Here is a 25,844-nt window from a genome sequence, read left to right as displayed (position 1 = left end):
TTTTTTTCTTACAGGAAATTTGAAAAATCTCCTTAGTAAGCAAAGAGAATCACACTGAATCTTCAAGAGAACAATAAATGTATGAATATATACATCATATCTCGAAAATGTTGTGAACAAATTTGCATTTTAGATGTTGATGTTGTTGGCCGTCATAGTTGAGATTGATCAAATCAATTGTTACTCTTTGTAAAATGGGGCCCAGCTTACATTTGTTATTAAGAGGAAGATTGATTGTATCTTCCATGGTGCATACCATGTGTCACATGCTGTACAAGTATGACTTGTATGTTTGTCAGATGATATGAAATATGATCAAAATTTATTCACAATTAAAATTTGTAGTGCTTACATATACTCTTCTTTTAATGTAACATTCATGCTAGTACTCTCCACTCCAATCTATTTCCCTCTTCTCTCACTCTGACCTTTCAATTCATTATTCATCAAATGATTTTTTTTTAATAGACTTTTTAGTTCTGCTGTTATCCATTTTGTTCCATCTCTTTCTCTCTCCATCTAACTTGATCATGTTCTTCCTGCACTTTTCCCTATTTATTGAGTGTGTATGCTATAAGTTAGCAAGATTTGAGTGAGGGGGGACTGAAAGACCGAGTGTGGCAAAAGTTGTCATTTTCTGACAGTCGGTGGAATAGCGAGTACAAATTTTGGAGATACTGTATGGGGGAAGCAAAGAAAAAATTACTTCTTCAAAATAAATCAGTAATTTTGTGACAGATGACATAATATCAATGCTGGCAATACAATTGCACCTAACAGGCATTGAATGCAAAAATTATTCTGCATAGATGACCCGTCACATAATGCAGTTAAAAGGTATCATGTGAGTAATTAGTGTGTACTTGGTATAGAACTTGGTAGCTCTGGGAATAAGTTTTAAAATTTGACCAGTGTTGTGTCTAATATGCTTTTCACACTTCTTTTTGTCCTAAATTGGGGGGGGGGGTCTTAGCCCCACCAATTTCCCGGGGTTAAGCTTAGCCCACTTCGTTTTCACACTACGTTTTAGCAAAGTGGGCTAGCACGGTAAATAGTAAGGTACTATCTGGCCCTGCAAAAAAGCAGGGTTAGCCGGCTTATTGTGGAAGTCGAATTGCACGTTAATCACGCTCTGTATGGTAAAATCATCAGTATTCATGAGCTGAGGGATAGTCCGGGTTAAGGCATTAACCACGGTTGAGCAGATAGTATGGGGTTAAGAAAGACAGTGTGAATTGAAAAAAAGATAGTATGGGGTTAAGAAAGACAGTGTGAATCGAAAAAAAGATAGTATGGGGTTAAGGATAGTCCGGGGTTAAGGAAATGCAATGTGAAAAGCATATGAGAGTCTCAGAGGAGATAGTTCTGTCACAATGATGTATAGAGGATTCAAGAAGTGAAAATGTCAAGTCCCCTTCATGACAAAAAAAGTCTGTCAAAAAGTGGTGAATCAAAACAGCATTTTAAATGACATATTTGTCGTTCTGGTTCACTTATTTTCAACAAAAGAACTCCCAGCTGTTCTTTGTCATTTGACAGGCATTTTCAATACATTTACTGTGTTGTTGAATCCTCTACATCGTGAAGTGACAACTACCCACTGACTGAGACACTGTCTTATAGACCACATTTGACAGATGAAAGTAAAGCTTTAAGGTTAACTAGTCAAAATTGAGATCTTATTCAGTAGTGTCTTGGTCTGAACACTGGAGTTAGAAGATGACACTCATATTTCAACTAATTAATCAACTTTGCAGGTGTCAAACACAATCTTTAGTGGAATCATTTCAATTGGGCAAGGTGGGGTCCTTAAACACTGTTATATGAAGGGGGAAAAGGCAATCTTATAAATCTCATATAACATCATACCTACATAAACATGACAATATTAGAGACAATTCAAAGGATTTAAATTTCTTTCTCTTTTTTATTTTGTTAAGAGCAATTTATTGTAAAATCCTTCCAAACAAATCAATAATGAAAATAGAATAGTGTTGCATTGATCAAGCGCAACTAAGAGGTCAATTCAAAATAATATATATTAATAAAAAACAAATCAACTTGCTCCTATGTATTTGCATTGCTAGTTATTCATTGTTGAATTGATTTAAAATATGGACAAAATGACAACACAATAGACCTCTACATCGGGCTGTACAAAGATTGGATTGTTCGAAGAAAAAAAACAGTGCTTTACTGGGGGCGATGTATCTTATACTGTGGATGGTCTATCAACTGATTCTGACCAGGCTTTTACTTCATTCTATCTGGCATCAACCAGCTGATGAAGATACAGTATTAAACATGTGGAACATATACAATGGAGATCTGCAAGAGTGCCTCCTACCATGGACCTACTCTTTTTATAATTGATGTAGATTACTCCTCAAGGTTGTGAAATTGTACAAAATGAATTCATCACAGAAGCGGGTTTAATCATACATGATATGCAGCATAATGTGATACATGAGTACATATGAAGTCAATGTATTACATATTTACATTAATAAAATAAATCATTAGCAGCATGATGTATTCACATGAAAGTATGTGGGGAGTGAAATAGAATTGATCCATGATTGCTGATTGGCTGAACAGTATTCTTATCTTGTGCTTTCGAAAGTTCAAATTCAAACAAAAAACATATTGATAATGGCTACCCCTACATAATCTCCACAGACATGATCATCAAAGTAAATGCACATCTTCATCTAAATACAGGGCTGTGTCTGATCATAAAGAGCTGAACAAAGATAGAAATTGAATAAGGTTGTATACTTTTGAACAGAAGAAATATGGGGAAAAGCTATTAAAATAGCTGAAAGCCAATTCCAAATCCCTGACAAACCATCAGTGTCAAATTCAAGAGCATTACTAAAAAAAAAAAAAGGAGGAAATAATTGAAATTAACTGAGAGTAACCAAACATTTGATTCAACCTGCCTTGATTCATCTGAAGACATCAGCAGGGCTGTGACAGGAATATGTAAGGATTAAGATTATGGTTTACATGTTGGTTTTGGCTTACGTTGGCTTTCTTTGCATATTATACAATAAATGAAACAAAACTTGCTAGATACTTCAGCTCTTTGATTCACATATCTGCCCTGAACACTAAGTAGTTTTAAAATCTTAAAAAACAGACACCATAAAATTCCATTACCTTCCATTAAACTCTTTTGTGTGGAATGCCCCATTGAAAATTGAAAGAGAAGAAATGTGAATCATGTATCAATACTTGAAATCTAAATAATAGGCAATGATGGAGTGGTTAGATTTCTTTTTGAGATTCACAAACTTTAGATTCAGAATACATCAGTAAATGTGTTTTACCATTTGCCTGATATCGTCAACTTGCCTCCAAAATTGAACTTTACAAACATGTTCTAAATTTAACAAAAACACTTGTTTAACCTTACAACAGAAATAAAAACAGAGGATGATAACAAGCTTGACAAATTCAAATTGTTAAGTGTAAGTTTACTTCTTTCATTATCCAATATACTCAATGAATGGAGCCCAGGTATTATTTCCAAGACTAAAATCTCACACATTGCTCATCTTAGTACCAGAAATGCAGGAAGTCCAAATGAATTCATGAAATTGAAACCATAACAGATTATGGTTCTTATTATATTACACTTTATTTTAGTTTGTGTGAATGTCCATGTTTCATATATCTTGATCAAATTTTTACATGTAACACTGTCTAGAAACTATTTGTATGTTAACTGCTCTATTGAATTCATCACTCTCATAATATCAGACATCATTTAAAAAATTACTTCTTTAAATTTTCATAGCAATGAAATCAATCTTTGTAGGATCGTTGTTACTGGTTTACATATAAAGGTTCACCCAGGTGTAGTAAAAAAGACAACTGGGAGAAACTTTATTAATCAATTAATAACAGTGAAATTTTGTCATGTGTGAGTAGCTACACGATACATGTATGCCATGTAAATACAAAAATATAATTTTCTTAGAAAGTTTAAAAAGTTCATGTTTTCTTGATCAAATCTTTTCATACACACTATGAAATAATATAAAAGGACGGGGTACTTTTTAGAGTTTATATTTCATATCATGGGTAGGAGTGGGGGCTGATCATATTCATCACTCTAGCATTTAATGATTAGCGATAAATTTTGATGGTTGTCAATATTTTCATATTATTATAATATTTTTACATAATGTATCTGCGTTCATTTAAACCAATTCAAAATTAGGATGGTCTTCCACTTGAAATAAAAATGAGAAATTTAAACAAAGCAAAGTTTTGAAAGAAAAATGTCATGAACAGCCATTGGAAAACTGAATGATAGACTGAGTAATAAAATACAAAAAAATAAACTTATATGACAAGGTCATGAAGTGTAAAATGAAGAGCTTCTTGTTAAATCATAGCATAATATCACTAGACACACACACTCTTCATGCTATCACTCTTCTAGTACATGGCTAACATTAAGGAACATGATTCAATATATGAAGTATGGGGGGGATTAAATCCTTGTTGATTTATTTTGATGGCAAGAAAAAAATAATGAAGTAATGCCCCCTTCATCCATTGCTAGGAGACATCAAAGATACACAATGATGAAGCTATTGTACCTGGCCACTAATGCTTTGTATCATGGAAACATACTTTGCATTGCAGGTCAACAACTTACATAGCACACACTGTGGATCAGAATTTAAAAAAAAAACAACCAGAAAAATATTTAACAATGAATTCCAAGCGCAATTAGGATCAAATGATTAAAACTAGCAGAAATGGGTTAATGAGAGCTGTTATTTCAACTGACAAAGTATGTTTTATGTGATAGTTACAAAATTAGTTCCTCAGCCAATCAAAATAAAGGTAAATAAAAGGTAAACATTTTGATGAAACAATTTCAAGATAACTGTAGTGTTCAACTGAGGTTTTGAATCACTTATAAAGAGAAAACTGGATTAATGGGTTCTATGTAAGTAATCTTGTTGACTAATCCTTATTCCTTTTCTGTGCATGGAATTCATTGTGAAGCTGAATATTCAATTCTCCCTCATACTATACATGAGGGGAGAGTAGGTCTCTCATGATGGGGGAGGGCACATAAACACAATGTAACAAACACGAACATGAAATCACAAACAAAAACCTGATTGAAAGGAAGAGCATGCAAGGTAAAATGATCAAGATAATATATTACTCTTAGCTTATCTACTTCTTAGAGCCTGCTATTCATTGAGAATGGTTGAATACACAACAGTATATATGGCCTTATTTGGAAAGAGCCGTCATACCTGTATGATTTAGCTAGAGGTAGACAAGCCATTGACTGTAATCTTGTTTCTTTTTATTAAGAATACATTCATGGTATCAAGAAAATTTCTCTATATCAAGAATTTCATTTCATAAAATTCTATAAAAAAAAAATTCTTGATAAAACAAGTTTGGAAATATTAAAATCAAGAATTCAAATCTTAACATCAAGAATCAGCAATTGTTAGCAACAAAAAAAAGATCTCTTGATGAAGAGTGGAATTCTTGACATCATGAAAGAAGAATGAGAGATAAAATAGCTTGTCATACATATGATGGAATACAAACAGCTCATCATACGTATGTTGGCATATAAGCAGCCTGTACGTTGGCCTATGCTGGCTAAAGATTTGTGACAGCCCACAGCAAATTGCTGTCTTTATGGCAACCAAAAGCAACATGATTTATGAGCAATTAAAAGCATGCATTTGGTGCTAAGTTGTGATTGATGGTATACATGTATCTCTCAAGTTTATTGCCCTGGAAGCATGTTTTATCAAAACATCTTTTCCAAACAGACACTTTTTCATGAGTGATCAAAGGTTGAAATATCTCAATATGATTGGCACTCATTATCAATCTTTGAATAAGTGTTTGTTCGATATGAAATAATATGCTTTATAACACAGCAAACGTCCTATTATGGGAACACCCTTAGAGCTATTATCGTACATGCAAGATGATACTTCAAATATGTCATTGTACTTTGACATTACTGCTCAGGATTTATCTAGAAACATGTAAAATGTATCAATGCTACCTAATAATTTCATTGTTAGGTTTAGTAGGTTTCATGTATAACCTCAGAAAGAAGAATTTAGTGTTTATCAGTGATTCAAGAAAGAAGGTACTCTATTTCACATAACATCTACCTCATTAAATCCATTTTCAGTGTTGACCCTAAGAAACTATTTTTTTATTCCTTGTTCCTATTCTTTGCTAACCTCAAAGTGACCATAAACCTCATTTACATTCAGTTGTTAGCTTCCTGTACAAGACCAAATGATCTAGTATGAAATGATTCTATAAATCTCATTTCAAGGCAATACATTGTCCAACTCTAATAAATAGCAGGCTCTGATCAACCCATACACACAACACACACCAAGACCATTACTGCTGGGAAGCACACTACCCCAGCAGCTAATCATTAACGTTATGTTGGTGCCCCAGTAGCCCCACCCTCAGCAAGAATAGACCTCTCATATTCTTCCAGTTGTTGCATAAAGCCATCATTTGGTTTGACAAAAGGACGGTGAATGCGAATCTCTTCAAGGGTTTTACTAATGCGGACGTGCTCATCTGCCAGGATATAACCTACCACAATGGTCGTTGAACGAGATCTACCTGCATTGCAGTGAACTAATACACGACCCCCGCTATTTCTAGCTTGGTTGATGAAATCAAATGCATACTTGAAAAATCTAAGAGAAAATGGAGAAATAAAACTGAATATTAATAACAGCTACATTTACAATGCTTTGTGTTTCTCTGTGTAAGCAATGATATGCCTGTTATTATATCTGTCTGGCCAGGCAACATTATTTACCAGTGCACACATGCCAACCTAACCACATTGATGTTCACATCCTACCCTTGACTATCTGGGTGCAGAATAAAAATGTTTCCAAAAGTGCCTTGCCATGGGACATAAGAGCCAGGTGAGATTCAATCGTCAACAATTAGATTGAAAGAGTCCAAGTCTACACCATGTCATGACATGTCAAACCAATGATACTGCAGGAAGTCTGCTACATCGTGATTAGAAAATAAGACTTAACATTCGACCTGATCATTCCTCCACAAATCATAATGTACGAACATTACACAGAACAGAGTTTAGAGGGCTAGAAACTACAAAATTAACGACCATGGTGGAAAGTTGAAGGTGAATACCGGTATTAATATACAAACTCATTTGAAATCAGGGAAACATTCAACATTTTCACTAAAAACTAAAACAAAGAGGAAGTAATTGAATGATGAGCCAGTTACACAATGAAAAGTTTTAGTTTATCAGATTAGAATATCAGGGAATTTCACAAGAGTTAGATGTTGCAATTCAAAGGATTTTGACTTACTTGGTAATTTTAACTTCAGGAAGATCCCAGATTGGTAGATTCTTATACGTAAATTGATTTGGATAAACGTTATTAAGATTAGCAACGTTGAGGATATGAGTGATGTTGTGGAGCTTCAGGATATCAAGATTATATGCTACATCACATGATGCTGAAATATTAAACATACAAATATATCAAAATAATTATAATGAGACTGTAGTATTGAACTGAAATCTTTATAGAGCAATTGAAGTTATTCACTGTAAAGTCTTTCAGCTCTCAGGAAATCTTACACAAATCTCAAACAGTAGGGTTTTCATTTAATTTTGTGGAAATATCACATTTGTTATCAGAAATTTGTACTAAACTAGTATCCAAAATTTGTAATGAAAAACTCTTTGAGACCGAATACACATAGACGCTCTACATAACCATAAAATTATCTGCTATAATTTTCACAACTGGGAACTTTCCCAACAGTGTTCAAATCAAACCTCTTCAACTGTCTGCAATTCCTGGCGCCAAACTAATCAAATAATAATGGAACTGGAAAATGGAAGTTAAGTAAAACAAAATCACTCCTTCGTAAAACGGTCAGCATTCACTTGGCGGACAAAGTACTTACACATATACAGATAAGGTCTGACTTGAACAATCTGCAAGTCTGGCTCATAGTCTGGAACAAAGCCATACTCCATGTCTGATCCACTGCTACTGTCTGGTTTCTTATCTCTTAAAATGGAAAACTCTCCTGATGCATCACGTGCCTCCAAGACACGGCTCCCGTCTTCTCGTCTCACACAGGTTTCTACACTCTTCAAAGCTACCTTTGAGAATGAAGATATGTCATCCAAGAAACTCATTGGGTTCAATTCTGGAGAGGCAAATGAGAAAAGAAATTGTTGTTTGCTTCCATGTAATTTCAAAGTACTTCAATGTATGCACACACACAGAAAATCAACTGGATGATGGGGGGACCCAAAGTTACATGAAAGCACTTTGTTTTCAAACAATAACTAGCACATCAATGATGTGGAGCTCATTGGGCATCTTGCAACAAAATTTAACACAATTTTCAATTCAGCCCAGTTGACACTGTTGTGAATTATACTGATGACTTGAGGAAACAGTATTGAAAGTGATGAAGAAATGACATAGAAGCATTTTTGTGATTTATCTTGTCTAAAATACTTTTAGTGATTTGGATGAGATATTTTCATTTAAAAAAATCTGGTTGTAGGTAGACTGTAATGGAAAATGTATGGAATTAAAGTGAGTTTGCGTAGGAATTTTAGATTGAAATCTCATTTCCCCGAAGACTAGATTGAAAAAAAAACACAGTTCTCTGCAAGTGTGTGTCCAGAAAATAGAGAGATCCGGATAAGGGGAGGCTGGATAAGAGAGGTCGGACTGTATATACATGTAGGCCTAGCTTTATTTTAGTTTCTTGATTTCACCTAGGCCTACCGTAGTTAACTTATTTAGTGATGATGTAATGTAAGTTTCCTTAACCAAGGTAAAGACTGAATTAAAGTCAGTACTTGCCCCTTTACTGTATATTTGAAGGAGTGGCCAGTTTTTCCTTTCTCTCTCTCTTCAATTTTATTAACGTAATCAGTTTAATACAGATCCTGCTTGGCTATTCTTATAGGCTCAAGTCAGACAAAGTACATGGGAGCATTGGCGGCGGAAGCATAAAAATTTAGGGGGGCGGAAAAACATTTTCACCTACATTTACCCAGTCAGCTGCTAAAATCTGATTTTGTTTACCGTATATTTTTGTTTTCCGGGATAGTCCACACTAAAGTCTGAAGTTTTAACATCTCACTTTTTTACAAACAAGATGAGATATCTAATAAGGCAGGCACATTACAGGAATTTGCACCCAGTGGGACCTACCTGATTTTGGTGCCATGTACTTTTTGAATGACGCCCCCCATGAACATGAATGATGAACAGTCTAAACAAACATATTATGCAAGCGGGAAGCGCAAGATGCAACAATTGATATTCTGACCTAAAATTTTGACATTCTAAGCACTTTTGGTCAAGCAGAATGGGTATTTAACTAGAAATTTTATGCGAGTGCGTGGCACGAGCTGAAAATTTTTGTCATTCCAACACATAAATGGACGTTCTTTTAAAGCACCTTTGTGACCATGAACAGGATGGATAGGCTTAAGAAATTGATGCACTCACAAAGCCCGATTGAGCTGAAAAATATTGACATTCTGACCTAAAATCTTGACATTGTAAATTTGTAAGCACTTTTGGTAATCATGAACATAATGGGTATCTTTAACTAAACAGTTTCCTTCAGCAAGAAATTTATCCACATTGTAGCTGCACTCGACCCAGGTGAGGTGAATGAATGGTATCATTGTAGGATTTTTCCTTCAACGCTTTAGCATCTATGGCGGCTCAGCTACAGCAAGGGTAACAATATGATACCAAGTATCATAATCAAAGTGCAGTTGAGTATATGCACATACATTTAGTAACTGCGCTATACAAATGGACATAAATATCATTATTTATGCTAGAGCATAGCGTGAGCTGAAAGTTATTATTCCAAGCCAAAACTGGACATTCTAAGCACTTTTGTGACCATTAACAAGAGGGTTATCTGCCTAAACATTTGATGCAAGCACAAAGTGCGAGCTGAAATTTTTTGGTATTCTGACTTAAATTTGCACATTATAAGCACTTTTGGTAATCATGAACAGAATGGCTATCTAAATTATGCAAGCACGAATCGCGAGCTGAAATTTTTTTATATTCTGACCTGAACTTTCAGATTCTAAAGCACTTTTTGTGACCATGAACGCGATGGGTATCAATCTAAACAACTTATGCGAGCGTAAAGCTTGAGCAAAAAATTTATATTCTGACCCAATTTAAATTAGAGATGAATATATTTCAGAGGTTTCTGGGAAATAAAGTGGAATTATGCCAATGCGCCTTCCTTGAGCCCTCTCCAAAATTACCACTCATTTTTCCCCAAAAGGCATACGACACTGAGTGCCGATCATGCATCGATGCGAGTGTCCTTCTACATGAGAATTAATTGGGCGTTTCAAAAATCGCCAAAGTGTCCAATCTTCCCCTTGGACTTGTAACTTTTTCAGTAACATTACTCATAATTAATTACACAGTCATGACAGTGAACGAGTGACTGAACATGACAAACCTAGCCCTAGGGCCTAGATCACGTTTAACTTAAAAAAATGTCCTAATATAAAACCCTATTGCAACTTGAATCCGAGGCTAGATCTAACGTTATCATGGTCGTTGTGCAGAGATGCCAAGTTCAAAGATCAGCTATGCGTAAGATTTTTTGTGAATCTGAGTGAGATCACTGACATTGTGTACAATGTATATGGGGATAGGCTGTGATACATGGTTATATCTTAGACGAAAATCTAAATAAAGACTGGAGCAGCAACTGCGGTGGTGTCACCATTTTTAAAAATCTGATTTCTAAAAAAATGAATAACGAAGGTATGTTGCAAAAGCGCACACTAGGTGCATTCTGAATGAGGCATTGAGTGTGCTGGCTAGAATTACAGGGAGACTGACTGTGGGGGCATCAGAGATACCAAGTTCAAAGACCAGCTATGCGTGAGATTTTCTGTGAATCTGAGTGAGATCACAGACATTGTGTACAAAGTATATGGAGATAGGCTGTGATAATTGCGTGAGACGGAGATTTGAGGGGATGAACAAGAGTCCAAAATGCTCGAGTCTCACGCATATTAATGCGTGAGAGTGAGACTTGGTAGCTCTGGGGCATTGCTTTGTATTGTGTTTGCATGTGCAAAGAAAGGTTATTCTCCATGACATCACTGTTTTTATGTAGTTGAATGTTTATGGCAGCTGTTTAACTTTAAGACTTGAAAAAAAATCTCACTCAGTCTTGTGACTCTGTGCTAGGCCTACTGGAACTTTTGCCTTGCTTTCAACCTCTTGCTATTCACATTTACAGGTATCAGCATCCCACTCTTAAAAGGTATTCATTCCGATAGAGCAACATTTTCACTATATTATGGTGAAATTTGAATGAAATCTACTGACGCTATATAAACAACAAAAATTACAGATGTCCGTTTCGGCGGCATCTGTAATTTTTGGGAGTGTTGTTGGGCACTTCCATATGCCAATGTATGAGCATTCTTGTTTTCTATTTGTGCACCTTGGTCCCAATTAAGATCACAACTTTTGGCTTAAAGCAAAGGAATACAAATATAGTGAGTGATTGTATTACCGACCGGCCTTGTATTACCGAACGCGCGCATCATATGCGTCAGAAAATAATCAAATACGCTCAAACCTTTGCAACTTCCTCAAAGGGAACTTAAATAGAAAAATGATGAAAAATTATCAAAAACACAATTTCGAAGTCTATATCCTCAAAACAATAAAATATGGTCAAAATAGCTCATCAGTGACTTTGTTTTCCCAACTTTTCCCATAGAAAACACACGTTCGGTAATACGATACCTTTTGAGTTTTCAAGTGACCAAAATATTTCACTTGCGAAGAGGGGTCCGATTGGAAGCTAATGTCGTAAAAATGAAAAACAATTTCGGCAAAATTTCCGCATGTTTATATTTTGTAGGTATTTGTGTATTTATGGTGAGTTTGGTGAATTTTATTGGAATAATGTGTTTGATATGATCAAATTCATGAAAAGTGTTTGGTAATACGATCCACTACCATACCTATAGGCCTAGGTCTATCCGCATGATAAGAATTGAATAGATCTAGCATTCTAGGCGATTTCCTTAAATTTTAAACTACAATAACTTTCTTATTTCTAGGGCTATTGAGATAAATGAGGTGTTAAATTAAAGGTCTTGATCAGCTCTAAATGATGCCATGAAGAACACACTTTATTTCTGAGTGAGACTGAGATTTATTATGTTTTTGCAACATACCTAAATAACGTCAATACCGGTACGCTGCGGGCAGGCTTTGTCCCGGTGCCATACCGGTACGAGTGTAGCTGTAGAGTGCTCTGCGTACCACGAATACCGCGCGTGATTTTACACGAGTGTAGGTCCTAGATAAATTCTAATGCCGATTTTATAAAAATTAAAAAGAAAATAGGAAATAAAAGCTACTTGATCGTAGCAATCTACCTTGTATTTTCCTATCCAGTACGACAATACACCAGACGGTGGACTGTACTGTTTCCAGAAGAAGAAGAAGATCTTCAGGCTCAGTTTACATAATTTACAGTCAGTAGTTCTTCTCGGATTCTTCGGACGGTCAACATAGCTCGCCATTCATATACCGGTACCGGTACGAATTACGATACGTACGTACACGTACACGTACGACATAAATGCATAGCGTACATTGTGCGTGCGACTCGCAACGTCAAAGATGTACAAGATCCGAGAAACACTACGTCATCAAGCTGCATCCAAATACAGTGCTTCCACTCTTCCAGAAAATCCAGGAAATTCCGGGAAGTTTTGCTATTTTCCAAGATCATTTCGGGTAGTGAGAAATTCCGGGAAGTTATCATTTCCAAGAATTATATTATTTTATGAATAGTGCATCAAAATCTATCTCAAACTGGATCTGAAAATGTCAATATATCTAGTATCCCTGAATTAGACCTCAAAATAGCCAATCTGGAATAAAATTATTGGAAATGGTTTTTCAACTGATTTGAGTAGGTATGGGTGTCAACATTTACCAAAAAAAGTTAGGAGGAATACGGGTTGGGGAAAGTGGGTTTTTTCAAATACCGTATAATGATATCTCTGAGATGGAAAGGCGCAGGTTCGTGATAATGGTGTCAAAATGCACAAATTTTTACCAGAATGTCAAATAAAATGAAATCAAGCACCTAGCATGCACATTCACCGATGACATTCAAGGTCAAAGCCTTTCAAAGGTCAATGACCTTTTTTACATTATATACCATACTGTAGAATGGTATCTCTGAGATGATAAGGTACAGGCTGTGATCATGGTGTCAAAATGCACAGATTCTGATCAGAAGATCAAATAAAATAAAATCACATAGAATGCATATTCACCCATAAAATTTAAGGCCAAAGGTCAATGACCTTTTATACATATCATATACTGGTATCTCGAAGATATACGGCGCAGGTTGGTGTTCTTGGTGTCAGAATACACAGATTCTTACAGGAAGATCAAATAAAATGAAATTAAGTATCGACAATGCACATACACCCTTAAAATTAAAAGACAAAGGTCAATGTCCTTTTTGACATTAGATAATAATAATGGTATCTCTGAGATAAAACACCGCAGGTTAGTGATCTTGGTGCCAAAATGCAAAAATTTGTACAAGAATCTTCTGAAAATGGGTAGGATAGGTCTAACTCTCATGTCACAGCTAGCATCATCTGAGAGCATTTCCAAACAGCAGAGGGATGATAATGAAGTGAAGGCCATCATTAGAGTTGCATGTATATCAACTTCAACAAAGATGAATTCCCGTATTATTATTAATTACCTCTCATTGCGAGCTGCCAGAATCTCTTGAGATGCTAATGTTGCAGGACAAAACTTCATATCTGCTCTCTGCCGTACGTCACCCATGATGCTATTTCTACTAGGTATCAGTTTGTACAAGGATCATTATTTGGTCCAGAATAACTGAGTGTTATCATGCACAATGCAAATTAGGCATATGATATGATAATGAAATTCAAAAGGAGATAATAGCTTAAAAGTACACATCCATTGACCTAACACAACTCCTACAGCACCACGTCCAGTTCTTGAGAATCAAGCTATGCAACATATCAGCAATAATATAGACCCTGGTCTGACATCCCTTGACAGAACGTTATTAGGCTTTCATTGAATGGGCCAGATCAAAGTCCTGAAAATGTCAGGTTTTCAAAAGTTTAATTACTCTTTGCTGAAGTTGAGACACTTAACTTCATTTACTATGACAAAAGCTGCAGCTCTAATGATTGCCTTATTTTAATTCTTCATCATTGCCCCTGGCTATATGAAAATGTTCTTAGATGATGCATGCCATTAGGGTTAGGCCTATCCTTTCCATTTACAGATTAAGTTATAGTTTATAGTATTGATTGTAGCAATTGAGGTTAGTGACCTATTGCTACAGAAAAATTACCCGGTAGTACTTTGATTTAGATTTATAAAATGCATATGTAAATGCTGCTACTTTAGACAACTTCACAATTTTAGATCATACCATACATGATTTTTTTTACACTTTTGGCAATGCATTACTACAATATATATTAAAAAGTGCTATTTGATATCGATTTCACCTCGAACTTGTATTTTGACGTCATCATTGGTCAAGGAATCAACTATTAAATTTGTGTTCATTTTCCATGCAGGTCAATCTTTTTCCCATCAGAATCACTATATACAATGAAGTTATCAAGTTATCGACCTATAGTTGATTGACTTCTAACCCTTAAATATATTTTCCATGGCCGCCATTATTTATCCCTATTTCAGAGTGAAATTATTAAATATCCAAGTTTTCATTACAAATAGGTATCTTTCTTTCTATAATTCACAAATAAAATGTGAATATAATATTTATGAATTACAATCTTTTGTTGGGGGGATTCATGCATGGATGTATGAATATTAATTAACTTTTGACCTTTGACTCTGGATATCAAAGGTGAAGGTTAATTCTTTATGATTATTTTGTGCCTTTTCATCTTCTTGCAAAAATTGCTTTTTGACACCAAATTACCAACCTGCGACATTTCATCTCAGAGATACCATTATACCGTATATAATGTAAAAAGGTCATTGACCTTTGAAAGGCTTTGACATTGAATTTCATTGGTAAATGAGCATTGTAGGTACCTTATTTGATTTTATTTGATCTTCTTGTAAGAATCTGTGAATTTTTGACACCAAGATCACCAACCTGCGCCTTTTCATCTCAGAGATACCATCGTACCGTATATGGTATATAATATAAAAGGGTCATTGACCTTTGAAAGGCTTTGGTCTTGGATTTCATTGGTGAATAAGCATTTTGAGTACTTGATTTGATCTTCGTGTAAAAGTCTGTGCATTTTGACACCAAGATCACCAACCTGTGCCTTTTCATCTCAGATATACCATTATACCGTAAATGGTATATATTTTTAAAAAGGTCGATGACCTTTGAAAGGCTTTGACCTTGAATTTTTTTGGTTAATGTGCATTCTGGGGACTTAATTTTATTTTGTTTGATCTTCCTGTAAGAACCTCTGCATTTTGACACCAAGATCACCAACCTGTGCCTTTTCATCTCAGAGATACCACTATACCGTATATGGTATATAGTGTAAAAAAGGTCATTGACCTTTGAAAGGCTTTGACCTTGAATTTCATCGGTGAATGAGCATTGTAGGTACTTGATTTGATTTTATTTGATCTTCTTGTAAGAATCTGTGCATTTTGACACCATGATCACCAACTTGTAGTAATTTATCTGGGAGATACCATGATACAGTATATTTAAAAAGGTCATTGACCTTTGACCTTGAAAAAAAGCACTTTCCCCAACCCGTATTCTTCCTAACTTTTTTTTGGTAAATGGTGACACCCATACCTACTCAAATCAGTCAAAAAAACATTTCCAATAATTTTATTCCAGATGGTTACTAATTATGGGATACTAATCGTTTCGCTCCGGCTCTCAATTAGTTTGCCCGATATTTAGCCCCTCAAAACACTTTGGCTCTATATGGCACTGTGCCCTGTATTTCATCTTTTTTGTGTGTAGAAGAGAAGTATAATACCTACTGAAGAACATTTAAAAATTCCGAAAAGTATTTAGTAGGAAGTTTCAGATCAATTCCAGGAAGTTTCGTTTTAAAAAGTGGAATCACTTAGGCCATTTGACTTGTTTGCTGTACACATTGAAATTTTGAATTTTATTTGATGTATTTTAAAGCGCTTTCAATGTGAAAGTACTTACCCCCCCCCCCCATTAATTCAGGACGTGTAATTCTGGCAATGTAGTACTTAAAGAAAAAATGGGTCTTGTTAGGCAGATAGTAATCCGTCTTCATTTCTCAATTATTATACCGCATTTTGTTTAAATAAGAAATCACTTGTCTTACATTCACCTCGATTGATATATAAGTATTTGGTAATGCTTAAAAATTCAAAATATTTCTTTAAAATGAAATTAATCGGCCTATATATACTCGCATGCATGCAGAGACGTAAATCCGGTCCGAGCGTAGTATTCCCAGTATTTAAGGGAAGGGGGCATGCATGTCCCCCCGGGCAAGGGGTTGCTGATCGAAGCACCCGGCATGCATGATCTTCCTCGGGGGTGATGCGTGTTCTCCAGGTAGCACCCTCAGCTATTCTGAAAGATGATGTGTAAAAAAATTGACAAAAAATGTAACCAAAAGCTGAGGACCTCCATTTTGCAATGAAACCTTTTTTTTTTGAGTGGGGGTGGGCTTTCAAATTTCGTAACCAAAATGACTATACATTGTAATGAAAACTGTTTTTCTTTTCTTTTTTTTCCTTTTTTTTTCATTTTTTTTTTTGCTTTTCAAATTTCCATAACAATCTGCAACCCCATTAAAACAAATCGTTCCCAGGGCCCGAGGAGCTATGTATCAGACATGGGGTACATAAAACGTGTCATTGCTTTTCAGATGATTCACAGATGGAGCTTAAAATATCAAATTTTGAACTCAATGTACAAAACGTATCACAGCTCGTAAATCGAACTTTTATCATTTTGTTTGATTTACAAATTGATATTTTACAAGTGCTCTGTAAAAGTTAAGTATGTTTTATGGTCTGATCGAATATTGAATTATTTTCTCGCGCTGCACGTTCGTAAAATTTGATTTGTCAGGTATCATTTTCCTGTATTCCATAATTAGTTCTCAAAATATCCCTATTCAATCAGGTCAACAAATCGTTGCATGCTCGCATTTCTATTGGTGAATTATGTACATTGTATATCTCAATATTAATTCTGTGACAATCAAAATCCCCATTTCATGACAGGTTTTTTTGTCACTGAATATCTCGAGTCGGCTTGCGATTTGTGCTTGCAAATAGTCGATTGTTGAAATTAACTTATGTATCTTATTCATTACAAAAGTGCTTTAAATGTCCAGTTTTCTAGCCATAATATTAACAGATTTCGCGCTTTTATCAGGCTTATTAGGTTATTAAATAAGATATTCATTCAATATTCAAACTGTCCCTCTTTTTCATCTCGCGCTTAGGAATTAAGATAGTCACATGAAATTCATATGTTTTTAAAAAAACAAAATGTTTTAAAAATGTCCCGGTCCTATAAAACTCAAAGTAATAATATTGAAACATATCAGCTATTTTTTTAAACTGTTTTACATATCCACCTCACAATTTTCCTACAAAGTGCTCGGTAAATTGACCCCTTCTCAGATCGGAATATCAAATATTTTAAGTTCGCGCTAGCTTTATTATTTTTCATGATAAAAAAGGGTATTTAGAACGCCCAGATTCTAGATCGTGAATGTTTATTCACATACCCAGCTTGTTCTCTTTTTAAATCATTATCCAATATCAAGAATTGTCGTCTGGCGCTTTGCGCTCGCATTATTTATGTAGAAAGATTTCCAATTACTCATCATTTTCACGATTTACAAAACATGAATAAAGTGTCCCATTTTGAGGTGTAAATCTCGAATTTTTCCGATCGCGCTTCATGCTCGCAACAATTGTTTTGTTATATACTTATCCTTATTACGATTACAAAAATTGCTTCAAATTTCCATTCTTCAGGTAGAAATGTCAATTTTTTTCATCTTGCGCTTCGCCCTTGCATTATTTGATTGTTGAAATATGTAAGGTATTAATGGCTAACTGCAAGCAGCCGTTAACAGATCATTTTTTGATCAGATCAAAACGTATAATAAAAATTTCTGCTCGCGCTTCGCATTCGCAGTAATTATTTAGTTGGATACACATCTTGTTTAGGATTACAAAAATTGCACAGAATATTTGAATTTTAGGACAAAATACTTAAAATACTAGCTCGCGCTTCGCGCTCGCACCATTTGATTAATTTAAGGCTCATGAGATTATTATATATGTATGTTGATTTATAAGAATTAAGCTTAGAAGTGACTATTAGGACTACCCTTTCAAAGAAACAAACAAAAATCAACTTCGAGGTGCCGGCCGATCGGGAAAATGTGGCTGAAAAAAATCCGCCGCCCCGCCCTCCCCCCCCCCCTTTGGCAAAGGCTGGATCCGCCCCTGTTTGATTAATAAATAAGATAACAACATTTTCATAAATTCCTAATAACTAAATTGGCCCTTTTTCAGAATGGAATATCGACAAGCTTCGATCTCGCGCATATCATTATGACAAAATGCCCGATGTCCCCGGCCGGTCAAAATGATTAAAAAATATGTCAGCTCGCCCTTCGTAATCCACTTCCACTTCGGAATTTTCCTACACAGTAATTGACTATTTTTCAGATCGGAATATCGAATATTATTTTCAGCTCGCGCTACGAGCTCGGCGAATTATATTGAACTTCATGATTAAAAAAAAATGTATTCAGAATTCCCAGATTCTAGGTCTAAATCTAAAACGCGCGCACGTTTGTTTATCGAGCTTGTTCTTTATTTGAAACGTGTTTAAATTATCCATTTTCAGATAGGAATATCAATATTCACACTCGCATTATTAGGATTTTTAGTTCTAAAATCTGAATTTTCTTCCGCTTGCGCTTCGCATCTACTGTTTAGGGATAGATACCTACCCCTTTCATGATTACAATAACTACTTGGAATGACCCTATTTTTAGGTCTGAATGTCAAAAATGTTCAGCTCTTCACGCTCGCATTATTTCATTGTTAAAATATATGTATCGTCTCGCAATCTTATCAGGCCAGAACGTTTATCAAAAATTATGCTGCGCTTGGCGTTCGCAGTAATTATCTAGTTACATACGCATCTTGCTCAGGATTTCAGAACAAAATAAATTAAAGTTTTATAAAAAGCTAACTTTTTTTAAACTTTGATTTATTTTTTCTGAAATATTTCACATTTATGTTGTTTTATAAGAATGAAGCGCAAGCTTATTTTTGTAAAACTTTCATTCCTATATAAAAAGTGCGAGCGCGTAGCGCAAGCTAACTTTTTTAAAAACTTTAATTTATTTTGTTCTGAAATATTTCACATTTATGTTGTTTCATAAGAATAAAATGACTGTGAGGAAAACCCCTTCAAACAACAAAAATCAACTTTGAGCGACCGATTGGGGAAGATAATAGGTGAAAATAATTTCGGGCCTCACCCCCTATTGACGAAGGCTGGATCCGCCCTTGTTTCACATAGAAAAAAGTCCTTGCTATACACCACCGAGTCAGCGTAATTTGAGAGTGGGTTGGGGATGAAGACAGTCTTGAGGAATGACCCAAACCTCCCTTTTCTCCCTCTTTCATCTTGTTATCATACTTAAAATGACCCCATCCTGTATCGCCGCCCTAAGCACATAGAAATCTACAGTGCGTACAAAAAAGGACAGTTTTGAAAAGTCTATCAAAATTTTGTTACAAATTATGAAGTCTATATTTTGATGCTCTTCTGTCTTCTCTCAAATGCCATTTTTTAAAATGAGTTTCATTCATGCTTGAGCGAACACCAACAGTTTTTGTAAGGTGAGGGGTTAAAAAAAAGGCTTGCGCCAAAATATTGATCATCAGACTTGCTAATTGCTTATTCTTTATGTTCTGTTGGAAATAAATCTGAATCTAAATGTAATCAGCAAACATTCTTCAAATTTTTTTCATCATCTTTACCATACATAATCGAATTATCCCTGTCAAAATCCATGAACAAATCTATTCATTTACTTGAATTTTGCTGTTGTCTTTTTGATATGGTTTAAGCAGTGAATTTTTTTTTTTCATAGGTAAAAGGTAAAAAAATTGTCAACCCAAATAAGGGGATTCACATTATAAGTAGGAGAGCTTGTCATTTAATCAAAATCTTTTTATTGTTTTTTCAAAGGCACAATAATCTTTGTTGCACAGAATAAAGGATATAAATAAAATTACAAACTTTCCCCATTAATAATGGAAATCCCCTTGCTTAGGTTTTAACATAAAAGTTATTTTTTCTTACCAAAGAATATTCAATGCTAAGAGTAACATATCTAAATGTAACAAAGTAGTTTGTGAACCACGAGTCTCTCCTGATTTTGTGGTAATTAAAATATGCAATATAATCTTTTGACCCCATCATCTTCATGAATACACATGTAGTATTACCCAAGGATCATAATTATTTACCAAGTATTTGATGCAGAAATAAAGAGATGAGAGCAAGTTGAACAAAATCTTCAAAAACGGATGGACATGACTACATATCATTTGACCTTTTGACCCCTGCACGACCTTCGACCTCAAAGTAAAATGAAAACTAGGAAGAGATCTGATGATCAATATTTTCTAATTTGATACCACTTTGGCGCAATCCTTTTTTTTACCCCTGACAAAAACGTTTCTTGTTCGCATGAACAAAACTATTTTTTTAAATGGCATTTGAAAGATAAGACATCAGGGCATGTTTTAACATAAAAATATAGCCATTATGATTTTTAAAAAATGATAGACTTTTCAAAACTGTCCCGTCTTTTTTATACGCACTGTAGTACTATTAATCTATGAAAGGATCTTATCATTTCATAGGACAAAAATATTTACAAGGATACTCGATCTATATTACTTGTATAATTTTTATTTCCTATGAAAAGGAAAGATAGACATAGCTAGACATAGCTTTTCTCATTACATTATCAATAAATCAAAATGGTTTGTTTCGTCGTATCAAGGCATATCTAGAAATCGGTAAATTGCCAATTCGTCCACTGCCAACTCCTCCACTCACCACATGGTCTACCTTCATTTAGTCTGATGCCACTCCATCCGTCAACATTTTGTCTAACAACCATTTTGTCCAATCATCGATCGTCTGATCACCATTTGGTCCATTACCATTTCGTCTAATAACTATTTGGTCGAATACCCATTTTCTTTTCATTCATTTTGCTAAATTAAAACTTGAGTTTAATAATATCGAATGGTATATGGACTAAATGGCTAATGGACCAACGGGTTATACGGAATCGCATTAGACTAAATGAAAGTAGACCATGTGGTTAGTAGACGAACTGATGATAGACCAAATGGTAGTAGACGTGTTGGCAATTGGACGAATTGGCATTAGACAAATTGGAAATAAACCAAGAAATAAGATAGAAGAGGGTCGGGGATAAGAAGTAAATGGGCCCTGTTAAAAATTATTGCAAAAAGGAAAGCAAGTCAAAAATGTCACCTAACCATAATGGGGCAAACCCGCAATGTCTTAAGCCTGGGTCTTCAAATGAGTTTAAATAGAGGGAAATTAAGTTTGGTAACATCTGTTCAAATTTTCTATAAACCTTTTAAGTGTACAATAGTTATTCTTCTCAAATGGATTCAAAATTCATCTAGTTGCATGATTATAAGATTTACATAAACTTTTTGTAACACAAAGCTTACCATATGTATCTATATACCCTTATACTTGCTGTATTGTATATTGCCCCAATTAAACAATTTATAACAGGTAAAGAAATGAATTTTTTTATTGATTTTAGGTTATATGGTTTGAGAAATTGGAAGGTATTCACCTCCCTTATACACACAAATTATGGCCACATTTGAATGATTCAAAACAAAGTTAACGCTCTAATAAAGAAAATTCAATGACCAAAAAATGATTATTCCTGAATCAATGTAAATTGGACAACATATCAGTACTAGTATATGGCCAGTGAGGGTCTACAGTATCTTCAGTTTGATAGTGCATTAATTAGTTTTGGTGTAAATTTTACAAAGTCAAGTAGGTCAGCATCAGAACAAATTATGTAAAAGACAGAACTTGAACAGAGGGCACTTTAGGAGCCATACCCCACCCCATTTTCAATAAATGTGTACAAAAAAGTGAACATGACCATTTGTCTGCTTTGGCTTGATAATCCAACCCCCCCCCCTCCCTTTCAAAAAAGTTTTGCGGCCGTTGTAGCAACAGTGTTCTCACATACATCGGATATCTATGGGGGAGGGGGGGTGTACCATTTGGGCATGAACAGTAATCAAGAGAAAATCACATTCTCAAATCCCCCTTGTATACAGGGAACACAAAATCACTATTGAAACAGAAAGTCTTGTTCAAACATTGCTCCTGATTTTGCTGTATTTGATATCCTTTTTCTTCACTGCTGTTTTTTTTTTTAATTCTCCAATCAAGAAAGCCACCCACAGCCAGAAAACTGCCCTTTGTATCAGTTTTCGTGTTTGCAGTTCCTCTGCAGGGCTCAATTGGATGTTTGTACCCCCGAACCCCACAGATGATATTTTGTTCACAGTGACTAATTATTTGTGGAGAAATTGAGTACAACAAAGAATTTAATGAAATAAAATGATATTTATTATCCTGCAATGTACATTAATGTATTGAGCATCTTGTTTACAACTGTATAACAGACTACACCCACACACACACTCCAGGTATGCTAGTTTTCATTGCACAAACATTCCACCCTCTTTATGTACATGATGTTACATGGCCTAAGATGGTCACTCACTCAGGGGACAAGCGAGCTGGCTGGAGGACATTCATCACATGCAATCATGTGTAATTCAAATTGATATCAGATGATCACAAGTGTGTTGGCAAGGATATTGTTTGACCTATTCATGGCATCATTATTGGTTGATAAGTTTCTGATGATTTCAATGCATGAAGGTCTATTACTATCAAAGGAGTCTTTCTTATGGCTTGTTCAAAAATGGAAAATTAATCAGTCAAACAGGTTGTTTCATAACTTTGCCATTTGTAATTCACACTTTTTTTCTTGTGTTAAAGGACACATATCAAAATTATTATTGGTGTTGATTTAGCTCCTAAATAGGGTAACTCATTTCATTGAACATGACCTATGACATGTATGGCCCCTCCAAATATAGAGCAACCTATAAAACTTCACTCAGCTTTAGTTATTCACATATACCATCCATTCATTATCAGTGTATTATATAACCAACAATTTGAACATTTGCACACCCCTATTTTATAGTGGAGCAACCCAAATTCCCCATCTCAGTGGTCAAGCAATGTGGTTGGTCATCATTACCTTTTTGATGCCCATACAAGCTACATGTAATTTACCATTGTTTCTCTCTTCATTATTATTATTTACAGTTTAACGCCCATCCCATCGAGGGAGGGATAGCATTGTGGCGATCCTGCCAAGACAGCAACTTTAGATGTAAATCATCACGACTGCTGTCTGTGGATGACCACATGGAATTGATCAGGATACGAACAAGCTCATTAGGAGTTTGAACATCTGAACTCAAATCATTGATGCTGTGAAGGTGACTGGAGAAAAGGTGTGGACAGGGAACTTCTACCAAAAACGTACTACAAGGGCAGACCAGTGGTAGAACCAGTTAGAGGATCGGTCTGGCAGTACTGAGTAGTCACAACTGCTAATGGTTTGCACTCACCTACCTATCCCGTCATCAGAGGGGAAGCCCAAGAAGTTTCTGGTCTGCCGACTTCAACAGGTAGTGAGGGAGCTCAGAGATGACGAGGAGGCTGGTGCAGCCACGTTGGCTTTATTAAAGGAAAGTCTGCAAGAGTTGAAGAAGGACAAGGGTCCAGAAGGGGTACTAGACCAGCCCACACCAGAAGTAAAAAAATGCAGTGGTAGAGAAGTCTACGATTCCAGTTCCAGCCCTACCCTTGCAGATGATTACAAATGAACTGCAAATCAGCTGCCAAGTGGGCATTTCAAATCACAAGGACAGGTTCACTCTATCTAGCCTCGATCATCCTCCAGAGAGACATAGCCCTGGTGAACAGATACTCAGAAGCTGAGGTGGTGGAGAGTGTGTTAAAGGTAATTCTTCCCAACCTTAGGCTTTGATCCTACTTGGAAAGCTGCTCCAACCTTTAACTGGGGACTAACAAAACGTTCTTGAAAATTATGTTATCAGAAGGATACCACCAAATTGTACCAAGAGCTTTCACATGCGACCCAGGGGAAGACTGAGTCAGCGCAGAGCTTCATGATGCAGGCCTTGGATCTGTGTCAGCGGATAATCTGAGCATCCGAGGACACAACCAATGGATTGAAATATGACATCAGCCTTGTGCAAAATATGCTCAGCCACACGATTATCACAGGGTTGGGTAATGACTAGATCAGATGAGATCTTAAATCATCCTTGTCTGTCACAACCAGTGATGAGCAGCTCCTGGACATTATGCATACTGCAGTTGCCTTTGAATCAAAGCGGCAACTGAAAGCTGTGATCTGACCTGCAGCACGGGTGAACGTCATTGCGGATGACAATGTTGAACATCCTGCAAAACATGAGAATAAATGCCAGCACCCTGCTGGATTTAAATTTCTGTTTCAAATCATTCTGACCGACCACTCATCATTCCAAGCCACATTATACTAGGCCAGGTATTCCATGTTCGGTCAGTTTTGCTTGGCTACCCTTCACCTGCCCATGATGAGATGTTCGTCAACTCTAGCTCAGTGTCCAGAGTCTGCCGATTCTTAAAAAACGACCAGACATTTCAATTCCCCCATTTTCCTGAGGAACAGAGATCAGCAGTACAGGAGTTACTCATACAGAAAGAGGCGAGTTTCTCCAAGGGAGACAAAGATATGGGTTAGGCATAAGAGTAAGGCATACCACTAAGGCTACATGGCAGAAGAGAGTCAACCAATGACAGCATTCGTAACTCCAAGGGGATTTCATGAATGGAAACGGATTCCATTTGGGTTACAGAATGTACCAGCAACCAACCAGAGATGCATGGAGACAATCCTTGATGGCTTGAATCACAACATCTGCGAGGTATATCTTGATGATATAATTGTGCATAGCAAGAGCTTTGAACAACATCTCCCCCATCTTAGAACTGTTCTGGGGTGAAGATGAAACCATCAAAATGTAGCCTCTTCCAGAGCAAAGTCAAGTTCCTGGGACGAATTATCTCAGTAGATGGATATCGAGTGGATTTTAAGGAGAAACGTGCCATCACAACCATCAGATAAAAGAAGCCAAAGACGAGGAAACTTCTGGGTCTCACAGGCTACAACTGAAGGTATCTTCAGGACTATGCCAAGCGGACGAAGCCACTATACAAGCTTCATAGAAGCAATGTGGTTAGTCATCACTATCTTTTTGATGCCCATACAAGCTACATGTAACTGACCATTGTTTCTCACTTCATCATTATTAACAGTTTAACGCCCATCCCACACAGGAAGAGGTAACAGATATAAAAACATAATCATATATCATTACCTAACACAAGTTCTCTCATCATGTATGATTGTAATCTGGGCCATGCCTTAATAAAGGTGGCACCCACATAGTTCAAAAGTCTTTGAT

The 25,844-nt window shown here is 35.8% G+C and overlaps 1 protein-coding gene across 2 annotated transcripts; it reads right to left on the bottom strand.

The window, feature by feature from the left end:
• Window positions 1-1,940: 1,940 nt before the first annotated feature.
• On the bottom strand, window positions 1,941-12,661 carry LOC121425945 (dual specificity protein phosphatase 19-like). 2 transcript variants are annotated; one of them, XM_041622066.1, is made up of 5 exons: window positions 12,585-12,648; window positions 12,512-12,527; window positions 7,996-8,244; window positions 7,389-7,539; window positions 1,941-6,731 (listed from the first exon to the last, which is right to left on the bottom strand). In XM_041622066.1, exons 3-5 carry the CDS (start codon window positions 8,231-8,233, stop codon window positions 6,464-6,466), a joined length of 657 nt encoding a protein of 218 aa, XP_041478000.1. In that variant the 5' UTR covers window positions 8,234-8,244; window positions 12,512-12,527; window positions 12,585-12,648; the 3' UTR covers window positions 1,941-6,463. The 2 variants fall into 2 exon arrangements, with proteins under 2 accessions (XP_041478000.1, XP_041478001.1); XM_041622067.1 differs by having other exon boundaries at window positions 12,512-12,661.
• Window positions 12,662-25,844: the final 13,183 nt, after the last annotated feature.

Source organism: Lytechinus variegatus, chromosome 13, assembly GCF_018143015.1.
Source record: "Lytechinus variegatus isolate NC3 chromosome 13, Lvar_3.0, whole genome shotgun sequence".
NCBI classification, from domain to species: domain Eukaryota; kingdom Metazoa; phylum Echinodermata; class Echinoidea; order Temnopleuroida; family Toxopneustidae; genus Lytechinus; species Lytechinus variegatus.
This window is presented reverse-complemented; position numbering and strand designations above follow the sequence as displayed.